At 29.2% G+C, this 12794-nt stretch overlaps 3 protein-coding genes across 6 annotated transcripts; 1 reads left to right on the top strand and 2 right to left on the bottom strand.

Annotated features, from left to right (window-relative positions):
• Positions 1–21: 21 nt before the first annotated feature.
• Positions 22–5001, bottom strand: LOC110643263 (uncharacterized). 4 transcript variants are annotated; one of them, XM_021795593.2, is made up of 10 exons: positions 4478–5001; positions 4016–4104; positions 3564–3821; positions 2296–2666; positions 1905–2154; positions 1394–1559; positions 1210–1312; positions 918–1046; positions 563–778; positions 22–474 (listed from the first exon to the last, which is right to left on the bottom strand). In XM_021795593.2, the coding sequence occupies exons 3-10, from the start codon at positions 3796–3798 to the stop codon at positions 196–198; spliced, it is 1749 nt and encodes a 582-aa protein (XP_021651285.2). In that variant the 5' UTR covers positions 3799–3821; positions 4016–4104; positions 4478–5001; the 3' UTR covers positions 22–195. The 4 variants fall into 4 exon arrangements, with proteins under 4 accessions (XP_021651285.2, XP_058002653.1, XP_021651286.2 ...); XM_058146670.1 differs by lacking the exon at positions 4478–5001 and adding an exon at positions 4207–4347; XM_021795594.2 differs by having other exon boundaries at positions 3564–4104; positions 4478–5000.
• A 3772-nt stretch (positions 5002–8773) lies between these two features.
• LOC110643270 (uncharacterized) lies at positions 8774–9469 on the bottom strand. Its single transcript, XM_058147647.1, has 3 exons — positions 9256–9469; positions 8964–9088; positions 8774–8887 (listed from the first exon to the last, which is right to left on the bottom strand). The coding sequence occupies exons 1-3, from the start codon at positions 9332–9334 to the stop codon at positions 8774–8776; spliced, it is 318 nt and encodes a 105-aa protein (XP_058003630.1). The 5' UTR covers positions 9335–9469.
• A 1346-nt stretch (positions 9470–10815) lies between these two features.
• On the top strand, positions 10816–12770 carry LOC110643267 (uncharacterized). The gene is made up of 4 exons (XM_021795600.2): positions 10816–11066; positions 11154–11242; positions 11383–12424; positions 12505–12770. The coding sequence occupies exons 1-4, from the start codon at positions 10983–10985 to the stop codon at positions 12598–12600; spliced, it is 1311 nt and encodes a 436-aa protein (XP_021651292.2). The 5' UTR covers positions 10816–10982; the 3' UTR covers positions 12601–12770.
• The last annotated feature ends 24 nt before the right edge of the window (positions 12771–12794 follow it).

The raw sequence follows: 12794 nt of genomic DNA, 5'->3' as shown, positions 1-12794 counted from the left end.
AAGACCATTTTAGTAATGCTGTTTCACAGTAAAATTACTTGCTCATTCCGTAGGATGTTATATCATTTTATTACTATGCTTTGCGTACATTGAAAGAATTTACAAGAGAGACGGAGTACAAAATTGGATACTCATTTACAGATAACCATCATATTCTAATTTACATGCCTATTTACTTAAATAGGAGATAGATCTCTACCAGAATCGATCTTTGTTTACACTCAGGTAACCAGCCATTACTTTCCCTCCAGTATTTCTCATGCCATCTATGAGAAAGCACCATGTAGAACCCAATGCTCCTATGAAAAAGTCTGATTCTGTCGCCATCAAGAAATTAACAAGTGGATAGTTTGTGCTGGTTTGCCTACCCAGACTCGCCTCATATCTGGCCATTGTCATGTTTCCTACTTGGCGTGTCACATTAGTGTAGTAGAAGTTCCAACTGGTGTAAAGTTTTGATTTATTGATAACTTCCTGAAAGTAAAATAAATCATTGGTAGGATGATATTATTAAATGACTATTGAAATGAAAATCCTGAATTATAAAGGATCAAGCTCTTACCTGCATTTCAGTTGATAGCCAAATGCTATTGAGATGTGGAAAACGTTGTCTGATCCGATCAGCTAGTTGCATGTACTCTTCAAATTCAACCACCTTCATTTCACATGCTTTGTCTCCCATTCTTACATGCATGCTTAGCATTGGCCTAGGAATCCATGGTTTGTGGTTTGACCATACAAATTCTTGAATATCTGATCTTGGCTTGTTTCTGACTTCCTGTCACGAGAGAGACATAATGAGACAGGTCATTTGGAAAGAAAAGCATTTAGAACTATAATGGAGAACATTATAAAATAGCAAGGCAACTATTTGGGATTCAAGACTCCATTTGATCTCTATTTCTTCATTTGAATACCTTTGGCCATTTATCACCAAGACTTGCAAGAACCATCTTTGCAACTTCCTTCCCAAATGCAGTATTACGGGCAACATTCATCAAGCCACATGTATACTCAGTTTGAAATCTCATTAAGTAGCGTATTGCCTGAATAAAATCATAATCAAATTAGGAATCAGTATCTGATTGTAGAAGTCTAATTAAAAATAAAAGTATCTGCCAACATTTCTTGGAACAGAAAAGCAACAGCTGATTGGAGAATGAGAACCACACATCAGATCTCTCCTCGCTAGATCAATTTAAATTTTACCTGTGCTCTCCACCACCTACGATCCATTTTATGATGAAAAGTGAGCAAACTCCCATTTATTTCTGTTGTTGGCTGCAAATAACTCCAAGGATCACCCCATACCCTACATTAGATAACAACAATGTGAAAATTAACATGTCAATGCCTCCACGAGTGAGAATCGATTACGCGTGCAATTACTTGCCTGGGAGTTCGTCCAGCCCATATTTCCTTTGAATTATAGTCATCTTTTGTAGTTACGATTCCACTTTCCCGCGCTTCTTTATTGCTCATAAGCTCAAAAGCATAATCTCGGCATTCTTGGGATGTTTCAGGAAAGAAGTAACAGGACCAGCTAGACCGAGAAGAACCTACAAAACATACATCACATGTTATTTATCAGTAACAACATAGTTTTCTTCCAAGTGGGCTTGTAAGTTGAATCCAAATCTTCAACCCACAAAAATGAATTCTCAACTCTTGAGTATCCAACTACAAGTAAATGAGATGACTAGAATTCATATGATGCACTTTACCATTAGTTCTGAATTAAAACCTTATTTTAAATGGATCACAACCTTAACTGCAGATATTTACTATGATCCACAAAAAATGCATGTAAAAAGAAAATTTTTGTAACAAAGTAGACATCAAAATTTTAACTAATCAGAAGAAGAATTGTCACAATACTCAATTGATTTTATTTTTGTTCATACCCTTACAGCCATCATGGTCAGCCCGATTATAGTAGTTTGTAACAAGGACTCTTTTCTCTTTAATTGCAATAGCAAGAAGTCCACACATTCCAGCTAGCTGGGCTCCAATGCCAAAGCCAGGCAACCTTTCCCAGTCAGCAACAAGAAATCTTACATTAGGATCCCTGCAGTTTAGTGGATGCTGATGGATCCATATGTCACGTTGCACTTTCCTAGTGAGAGGGTAATTGTCTTCATCTGATCCAGTAATCTGAGAAAATAATATTAATAAAAAAATTCTGTTTGTCAAACATTTTGAGGAACATACCTGAAGATTGCAAATCTAACAGTTTTCTAAGTTCATATTCAACTGTAACACATTCAGATTGGATTATATAACTCAGAAACGTACCCAGGGAGGATAAGCACCTTCTGATATAGATTGATGCCTAAAGTATCTAAGCTGCTCATTGGCTGAGGATGCTGGGTGCATGTCCAGTAACCCCTTCCAAGTTGTCCAGGGAGGGAAGGTCTCATTTCCAGCATGCTTGTCAAGACGTTCATTTATTTTTGCACTCAATTTACAATTCTCTAAATGAGGGGCAATAGGTACAGCAGACTTGCTCAGTCCGACACTCTGCAAGAATTCACTTTCTCCATCTACTGCTTCAGAAAGTGATGCACTCCAAGCTGATTGCAAAAATGAAATTCTCTCATCATCGACCCCATTTGTAGTTCTCTGTGAATTATCCCATTTCTCGTCCATAACTTTAAATTTGCAGTCTGTACTTGTAACCACAATTCAACAGTCAATATGAACTAATTATCAAGAATCAATTCATTTTACATAAATCAATATCAATGATCAATCCACATTTGCTACCAGTTAAAGATGTAGCTGAAGCAGTCCCATTCCATTCCCTTGGATGAATTCTTCAAAGGAAATAATTTTAGTACTTTGCTTCTTTGTAAAAGCTAATTTTTCCAGCCCATAATTTTTTTGAACCTTCAAAACTACTTATCAATCATCAGCTCAAAGAGTAGGTATCATCGGCTTCAACGTATTAAAGAAACTCTAGTCAAAATCAAGTGGTTACATGTTCCTTCAAAATTACTTAAAAATCACCACCTCATAAAGTAGGGATTATTGTCTTCAATTTGAAGAATATTAGATAACTAAATGGATTAATTAATTATGATAAACAGTGATATACAAACTTTAGTCAAAGTTAAACAACTAATTAAGTTCCTTCAAACACACTCTTTAATGATTTGTATTACCACTTTTCATGCATGGGTTTCTGTCATATCTTATCTCAACACAAAAAATATTACTACTCTCATTGATTTTTACTATACATTGCATATTAAAATTTGTTTGGTACAACTTCAAATTCTCAGAATTCAAGGAAGTTTAATTTTCATTAGTCCTTAAAATTTCTACCTGCTAAATTCCTATCTTGAAAGACTTTCTTACTTCTGTCAAGTTCAGGTAATATATATATATATATATATATATATATATATAATTTTTTTTTTTCTGAAACAGAAAGTCAATCACAAATGGATAAAACCAAGATATGAAGCAGAATCGCTAATGATATGTCCAGAGAACATCGTTGAGAAAAGAATTAATAGGAAGAAAAGGAATAGAATAACAAAGGAGTAAATTCAACTCACTGATAATTTCATGGCTTGAATTCCTTGGTGGTGAACTCCCCAGTGAAGTGGCAGAAAATGAAATCCCACCAAACTCAAAAGTCCCCATTGAAGTAAGAGCAGCAAGAAACAATGAGGTGAGACAGACTCCACAGAGAAAACCCACCACACAAATTTGACATGGAAAAGAACTGCCCATTTGCAGAGCTTTCTGTGACACCACCCTATCAAGAGATTTCTGGCCAAATGGCTCCATATTCTGCTCTTCAATTTTACTAACTTCAAGAAGTCAAGATCAAAATACCCAAAATTCAATTAAAACTGTCTCCTCCAGCACTAGGCTTTTATGCCTTGCTAACCAACATCCAACAGCCAACAATCACATGAAAGTAAGTTGCTGAACCAAACTTTTAGCGCAAATTTCATGTAAATGGCATTGCTTCCTTACCAGGAAAATACTGGTATGTGCTTACCTAAAAATTGTCGGTCTCAAATCTCAACCATTCATTTCCACCTCTGATGACTCCGTTTCTTTAATGTGGTCCACTTATATCCCTTCCAACTGCAAAATAAATACGAATTCTCATTACAGTTTATACAAAATTATATGAAAAATAGGGAAAAAAATATGAAATATTGGTGAAAGATTTTATTTAAAAATTACTTATATGCATGAGAATATGGAAATAAAATATCCCACTTGATGAAAAAAAAATGATGATCACAACCAGTCAACCATGAATCATCATTATTACTATTTTAAAAATTCATTTTGCTGCTTGATATTTAGAAGTTAAGGAATAAACACATAAATATATATAATTACATCAACTAACAGATGGACTAAAAGCCATTAGAGATAGCATGCAGAAAGACACATGTCATGCCAAAACCCAACAACTTCCACAAGAAAAGCATCTAAAATAGCAACTTACCGGCAAAAAATCCCGAAGCAGTTGATTTTGTTAGATTTTACAATGTGTAATTGCACCCCCCAGCGTTTCCCTGAATAGAAATATATTTAATCACAGAAAGTGAAAAGAAATGTAATTTTTAGGGCAGAAAAGCAAGAATTGTCAGAATTGTCAGACATATCAGGAAGAAGGAGAGAATTTCAAAAGAGCATTGGGAAGCTAAAAGCAAATATTATTCAGTTTCAGCTTCACAAGAATCAAAAAGCCAAAGCCTACTAATGGGTTGGTTGCATTATTATTCTACTGTTGTCTTTGTCTACATAGACTGAAGCAAAGCTTGAACCAAAAACCGAGGACCATTTCATTTGGTGTAGGTGCTTGCAGGACAGAATATATTCTTCTGCTATGGGCTCACTCTTTACAAGGACCCTTCGGTATCATGATCCTTCATCACCAGCTGGCACCTGTCCCATAACTTAAAAATTATAAATTTTAAAAAAGGAAAAAAAATCTAATCTTTAGATAGAGTTTTGTTTTGGTTGTGATTTGAAGTTAACAGTTTGATTCTGTTTGAGGAAAGTGCAAGAAAAGTTGGTCAATTAGTGAACAAAAACAAAATTAAAAGCTTGATTAGCAATAGAGAGAGCGCAGGGAAAACAGAGAAGCATGCTTGGTGATCTGAACCCTCTGTGAAAGACTGACACGTCACATCAAAGCTACTGATCTGTAATTATCTGATTGTCTAGTATGATAAAATCCAGATAAATAATCCACCATTTAATCAATCAATTATTAAAGTGTAAACCTGCAAGTTGAAGTGTTTTGTTTACTTTATTTGAGGGAGAAGCAAAGCAGCCACCCAATTTGTATTGGCTTTTGCTTTACGTGTGATTGACTATAATTATATTTAAAAAAGTGAGGTTATCTCCTAATCAGGGCCGTTCAGTTCTTTTATCATTATATAGATGGTGGGACCATGATGATGGGTGTGGATTCCAGTATATTCCCAAGTCCTCAACCATTTAGGCATTTACCGAGGCGGTCTGGTTGGCCCTCAACAGGGAGATTTAATTTATGTAACTATGTATGACATTGAGTTTGAAATTACTATTATTTATTTAATTTATATAAAAATATTATTTTATTAATAATTTTATTATTTATATAACTTAAAATTTAAATATATTTTTATAAATTTGATTTGTAAATCAACTTAAAAATTTTTGCGTCATGACATAAATGAAATATTTTATAAGATATATATCATGTAAATATTATTTTTTTTATCTTTTTTTCGTTATGAATAATTTGAGAAATATATTATTATTAGGGTTTGAGAGAATTTTATGCAATTGTATCATAGTAAAACTTTCTTTTTCATTTTACCCGTAAATGTATAGTCAAACCAACGTAAATCTTTTATTTATTTTTTTTTATATTATGTAATTATATATATTAGATTTATATGCCTGATATAGTAAATTTAATAATTTTATAAAATATTTATATTTTATTTATTTGAAAATATAATATTTAAAATTATATATATATATATATATATATATATATATATATATATATATACAACTCAACAACTCAACTAAGCCTTTACCCCAAAAATTTGAGGTCATTTAGTAGATTTCTCCACTCTAAACGATTTTTAAGGGTTATGTGTAATGCTACATGTCTTACTACTCTCTCCAAGTCAATTTAGGTGTACCTTTTTTCTTTCTATCCTCTAACCTAATGTGCTCTACTTTGTCAAGCTCCGTATTTCTACGCTTCACATGACCAAATCACCTCAATCTCTCTTCTCTCAACTTATCTTCAATTGGCACCACTCCTACCTTTTCTCTAATACTCTTATTACGGACTTTATCTAATCTAGTATGGCCACTCATCCATATATATATATATAACCCAAAGAAAGCCTCCTAAAACTAAGCCCTTTAACATATTAATGTACTCAAAAATTTATTATGTGTCACATTTTGTATTATACATAGCTTAATGATTTGATAAATAATATCCACTTAATATAAAAATTGATTACTTTAAAATTTAATTTATTATTTTTAATTTTAAAATTTAAATCCTTTTACTTTTTTTAAAGTTATAATATTTTTATTTTTATTTATTTCTTTTTCTTATCCCTTGATTGGTATACATAAATTAATTTAAAATATAATACAAATCATTTATCAAAATTTAAAATTTAAAATTGAATAGTATTTATATCCATTGCTACTAAATAATTTATTTATTAATACTAAAAATAAATTTATTTCTCATTTCTCTCTTATATTTATAATAATAAATTGTTTCTCAAATCTTTTTTGTTGTGTACATAATTATAGATTATACTTCAAAACATAAACATTCCCATAAAGCATATAGAGTTTGAAGAAATAAAGAAATATAATATTAACTGTATAACTTTTTAATGATTTATATGAAAAAAAATAAATATTATTTTAAAAATGTAAAATATTATATAGAAAAATTAAATAATAAAAATTTACAATTGCTGAGAAGTATAAAAAAATTAATTTTAGAAGAACAAACTTAAGATTAAAAAAAAAAAAGAAAAAGAAAAATAAAATGTAAATCATAAATTAAGAATTTTTATACACAGGAAGGGGAGGCTCTAGAGAAGAACAAAATCAACAAAGGTGGCCAAGCATTACCATGCATCAAAGTCCATAAAAAGGTGTAATTAAAAATACAAAATATAGAAAAAGGGTGAGTTTAAAACTAATTATCAAAAAGGGATGAATTATGCTGAGTTGGACAAGTTGAGTGCGGGACGCTAACTATAATAACGTTTTTAAGGTCTGGACGCTATTCAAAATAGCATCCGCGTAAAAAATTTGAAATGAGAGCTGAACGCTATTCAAAATAGCGTCCAGTTCTCTTTACAATAATAAAAAATTAATTAAAAAAATTTTTAATTTTTTTTTAATTTTTAATAATTTTATTTTATATATTAAATAAAATATAAATATTATTTTAATAAATAAAATTATAATATATAATATTATATATTATAATACTTTTATTATAAATATTATTTTTTAATTTAAAATTAAATTAAAATTTAATAAAATAAAAAATTAAAAATAAAAAATAAATAATTAAAAAAAATTCAAGAAAAGTTGGACACTACTATAAGTAGCGTCCAACTTTTCTTTAAATTTTTAATTATTTTATTTTATATTTTAAATAAATTAAAATATTATTTTAATAAATAAAATTATAATAATTAATATTATATATTATATAATATTTTTAATTATTTTATTTTATATTTTAAATAAAATAAAAAATATTAAAAAATTATAATAAAAATATAAAATTAAAAAATTAAAAAAAATTAGACTATAAGTTGCGTCTAATTTTTTTTAAACCTTTTTAATTATTTATTTTTTTAATTTTAAATTTTTATTTTATTAAATTTTAATTTAATTTTAAATTAAAAAGATAATATTTATAATAAAAATATTATAATATATAATATTAAATATTATAATTTTATTTATTAAAATAATATTTTTAATTTATTTAAAATATAAAATAAAATAATTAAAAATTTAAAAAAAAGTTATACGATACTTATAGTCTAATTTTTTTTAAATTATTTTATTTTATATTTTTATTATAATTTTTTAATATTTTTTATTTTTTTAATTTATTTAAAATATAAAATAATTAAAAATATTATATAATATATAATATTAATTATTATAATTTTATTTATTAAAATAATATTTTTAATTTATTTAAAATATAAAGTAAAATAATTAAAAATTTAAAGAAAAGTTGGTAGCGTCTAACTTTTCTTAAAATTTTTAATTATTTATTTTTTAATTTTAAATTTTTATTTTATTAAATTTTAATTTAATTTTAAATTAAAAAATAATATTTTATAATAAAAATATTATAATATATAATATTACATATTATAATTTTATTTATTAAAATAATATTTATATTTTATTTAAAATATAAAATAAAATTATTAAAAATTAAAAAAAAAAGGTTGGACGCTACTATGAATAGCGTCTAACCTATAAAATTTTTTTAATTAATTTTTTATTATTGTAAGGAGAGCTGAACGCTATTTTGAATAGCGTTCAGTTCTCGTTTCAAATTTTTGACGCGGATTCTATTTTGAATAGCGTCCGTACCTTAAAAACGCTATTATAGTTAGCGTTCCGCACTCAACTTATCCAGTTCAGCATAATTCACCCCTTTTTGGTAATTAGTTCCAAACTCACCATTTTTCTGTATTTTATATTTTTGATTACACATTTTTTGTCAAAAGCCCCATAAAAAGACCTTAATCTGTTGAGGGATTTTATTTTCGAACAGAAACAGAATCACTAGCAGAAGCATACAAATAAGCCGATTTGACAGTAAACATACCTGAAGCTGAACCATTCCATATAAGTTGATCTATTGCATTAAAATCAAGAAGCACAGAAATTGCCTCAAGTCACCGGCATACCTCATCAGGAAGAAAGCAATGAATCATGTCCCATTTCCAATTCTGCCCATCCCACATTTGAGCAACTGTGAGTTGTTTGATACAACTTGGGACTGGTTGAATAGCGAAATCACCAAGGGGACCATCTTCAATCCAACAAAGTCCTAAAAGTTAGTAAATATACCATTACAAACAGCACCAGAGGACCCTTGACGCAAAATAGAGCTACTCTTAAGAAGACTACGCTACACAAGAGAAGCATTAGACTTCTCCACAAAAGAATGTAAGCCCAGAGCACCAGAAACACACTTACCATTCAAAATCCAAGCGCATAAGCTATCCTCTTCATTAAGCAGACGCCAACCAAGCTTTACAAGGAAAGCAGTATTCATATGTCTACTGGATCGAATCTCCAATCCTCTTCGATCAAGCAGAAGACAAATATATTGCCAATTGACCAAATGAATACTACTACGACCCTTCTGATTAACCCAAATAAATTCACGGACTTTCTTATCAATAATATCACAAACTGACCTGGGCAAATAGACTGTTTGCATCAAGTGACTTGGAAGAGCAGACAAGATAGATTTCTTGAATAATAATAATAATAATAATAATAATAATAATAATATTATTATTATTATTATTATTATTATTTCTTGAATATCACCATAATATTTAAGATTTTTTTAACATATTTATTATTATAGTTATTATGGACAAGCTATTTCTAAAAATATATAATTTTTTTAAATGCAATTATATTCTAAAAATATTATATTGTTTCATTTTTATAAAAGAATATTTAGAAGAAAATAATTGATAATTATTTTAGAAATAAAAATTTAATTTAATTTTAATAAAGATATAATTATTTAAAAAATTTTAATTGTATTTAATATAAACAAAAATTTATATTATAGTTTTGAAATATAAAATTTTGCAAAAATAAATATTAAATTATATATTAAAATAAAAAAATAAAATAAGTCGTGCAAGGTGTGGACAAAATGACTAATTTATGTGAGTAAATTTAAATACATAAAATTCAAATTTAACATAAATATTATTTCTTAAATTAGAATTTCTCTAGAACTCAATTTTATTCCTTAAACTCATTTCAATAAATTTGATAGAATTTGTATTGGGGTTGATAATGATTAAGATATTTGCAAAAAATTATTTTATTTATATCTAAATTCAATTAATATTTTTAATATTCAAATTAATTGATTAAAATTTATCTTAAATTATCTTAATCTATTATAAATTTGATTATTATTAGAAAAGAAAATATATAAATTCATTTAGCTTTAAATGTTTTAATTAATTATCTAAATAAAATATATTTTTATTAAAAATGTATAATTTAAAAATTTAATAATTTTATAAATTATTAAAATTTTATTTTTTAAAAGTATAATATAAAAAACATATAAATATTATTGTAAAAATATATTTTATATTTAATTAATTATTTATATAGATAGATTCTAATAACAAATTCTCAACATATCAAATTTAAATATAATTCCAATTCAACACATTATTTTTTTAAATTCAAATTCAGCTATTATTATTCTAACCCTTACAGTATGATTAGATCGAATTATGGGCCTGTTTGGTACTACTGTTAAAACTAGTGTTAAGAAAATCACTTTTTTAAATATACTAGTTAGAGAGTATTAAAAAATAATTAAAAATTAAATTTGATCAGTTTTAATTATAAAAATATTAAAATAACAAAACAGTTTGAAAAAAGCTATTTTTCTCCACAACATCTAATATGATACTTTTATTCGTAAAAGCAATTCAGACCGTCGATGACAAACAGGGCTATGTACCCTAAAAATGCCATACTTCATAATCCTAACGGTCACATTTTGAAGCCCCTAGATTCCCTCTTTTTCTATTGATCGATTCGTCGTCCATTCCATAACTACACCATCTAAAACTCTCTCTCTCTCCTTTGTTGACAAAAAGGAAAAGGGCACTTTACATTCAAGTCAAAATTGATTGCCTAACAATAAATCAACAATGGGGTGCCTTTTCGCTTGTTTCAGTGCTTCTAAGTTTCGAAAACGCAGGCATTTGGTTAATGCAGCTCCTTCTAAACCCCTTGTAAGTCCATTTTCAAGCTTCATTCTTCATGGGTTTTTCTCCCCCAGTGTTGTTAAACTTAAGCATTTGTTAGTTGATTTTTCACAGAGAGATGGAGCCAGTGAAGCTCAGCAAATTTATTTTACTACAAAGCAGCAAGTCACTGAAGAACCCATTAAGCCCGCTACAGAATCCAAGTAAGCTATTCGATATTATGACTTGAAAGTCTGGATTTTGCTCTTTATTTGTTACGTTTAAAAGGAGATTTGGTCGTTGGTTTTGTTTACGTTGATAGTTGTCGGTTTTTATGTGAGTGTTTATTTGTTTATGTTCTTAGAGAGAAGCTTGAAAAAGAGTTGAGCTGCAATGGGAAAAGGAAAGTTACCTTTGATTTGAATGCCAAGACCTATAAGGGTTTATCTGTTGGAGAAGCCACTGATAATGTAGTAGAAAACAATGAGAAGAAAGAGAGTGAAAACAAAGATGAAGAACCATCAGATGAGAGCAAATCAATTCCTAATTTGATTTCATCAGATGGAGCTTCTTATCCTCCAAACCACAGATATCAAAATTATACGAAGGAAGAATCTGAAGATTTAGATTTGGAAGATAGTGATTTTGATGATGTTAGAGATAATGTGGGTGTTGATGGTAAAATTTTGGTTCAAGAAGAGTCGTCTGAATCATTGTTTTCATTATCAATTGATTCAAGAAAATATGTGTGTGGAGCTGAAGTAGGTGAGAAGGAGGTCTCTAGTCCAATGCCAGAGTGTAATTCACCTCATGAGGAACTTAAGCCAATTGGGTGTAATCCAAATATTCGGGATAGGACTCGGTATGTCGATTCTGTGTTGAATCCAGTAGAAAATCTTGCTCAGTGGAAGGCAGTCAAAGGAGCAAACTTACCCCTGCACCATCAACATAAGGAAAACATCAATATAGAGCAACATTTTGGTATACACATTAGCCCACAGCCTAGTTTTAAGCTATTGACCAATAATTCAAAAGCAAATGCTGATCATCAGAAGCCTTTGGACCAAGAAATTGCAGTCGATACTAGCCTATCTAGTTGGTTGGTTGAGTCTGAAACAACATCCTTGTCGAAAGGCAGTGCTACTTCTGTTAGGAACTCAGCATCTGGGAGGGCTAGTTCGCCAAGAAGTCACAAAGATAGGCCTATTTTAGGAGAACTGACCATGAAGGAACTCAAGCAAGTTTCTCCTTCTACTTCTTCTAGACAAGGAAGAAGCCAGAGTCTTGATGAAATACCCATAATAGGAACTGTTGGGAGCTACTGGCGTCATACTGGACGGACAATGGATTCAGATTCAGGCTCTTCAAGCAAAGGAATGCTCAACACCATGAGCAAAAGTGGGGAGGTATTATCGAGCCGTTTCATGGTTTTGAAGGCTAGTTGATGAGGTAATGCTAATTTTTTTTTTTTTTTTTGATTGTGCAGGATGAGAAAGTGAAGTGGAATTCTACCCCATTTGAAGCAAGGCTGGAGAGGGCCTTGGACAAGGTTAGTGCCCAAGTTCAGCAAGGGTCTCAATAGAGTTTTGCAGTTCAGGATTAGCGTCTTGCTTGGTGCAGTTCTATGTTAGACCTTAATGTAATATGAATATCCATGAGTTACTATTTTCTTTTTCTACCGATCGTCGGAGTGTATTGGACAGTAGTTCATTTCACTGCTTTGTCTCCATATCTCATTCAGGCATTTGGAAATTTCCTTTTAAAGTTTTAAAGACA

Source organism: Hevea brasiliensis, chromosome 5, assembly GCF_030052815.1.
Source record: "Hevea brasiliensis isolate MT/VB/25A 57/8 chromosome 5, ASM3005281v1, whole genome shotgun sequence".
NCBI classification, from domain to species: Eukaryota; Viridiplantae; Streptophyta; class Magnoliopsida; order Malpighiales; family Euphorbiaceae; genus Hevea; species Hevea brasiliensis.
The sequence above is the reverse complement of the archived record's forward strand: the minus strand, read 5'-3'. Positions and strand labels throughout refer to the sequence as shown.

Coding starts and splice junctions, on each gene's coding strand:
- LOC110643270 (XM_058147647.1), bottom strand. CDS start 9,334: ATGAATACTGCTTTCCTTGTAAAGCTTGGTTGGCGTCTGCTTAATGAA. Junction 9,089..9,255: donor ATGCGCTTGGATTTTGAATG/GTAAGTGTGTTT, acceptor GTTGGATTGAAG/ATGGTCCCCTTGGTGATTTC. Junction 8,888..8,963: donor ATTGCTTTCTTCCTGATGAG/GTATGCCGGTGA, acceptor GGAATGGTTCAG/CTTCAGGTATGTTTACTGTC.
- LOC110643263 (XM_021795593.2), bottom strand. CDS start 3,798: ATGGAGCCATTTGGCCAGAAATCTCTTGATAGGGTGGTGTCACAGAAA. Junction 1,047..1,209: donor GTAGGTGGTGGAGAGCACAG/GTAAAATTTAAA, acceptor GATTTTATTCAG/GCAATACGCTACTTAATGAG. Junction 475..562: donor GGCTATCAACTGAAATGCAG/GTAAGAGCTTGA, acceptor TTTTACTTTCAG/GAAGTTATCAATAAATCAAA.
- LOC110643267 (XM_021795600.2), top strand. CDS start 10,983: ATGGGGTGCCTTTTCGCTTGTTTCAGTGCTTCTAAGTTTCGAAAACGC. Junction 11,243..11,382: donor AAGCCCGCTACAGAATCCAA/GTAAGCTATTCG, acceptor TTATGTTCTTAG/AGAGAAGCTTGAAAAAGAGT. Junction 12,425..12,504: donor CCATGAGCAAAAGTGGGGAG/GTATTATCGAGC, acceptor TTGATTGTGCAG/GATGAGAAAGTGAAGTGGAA.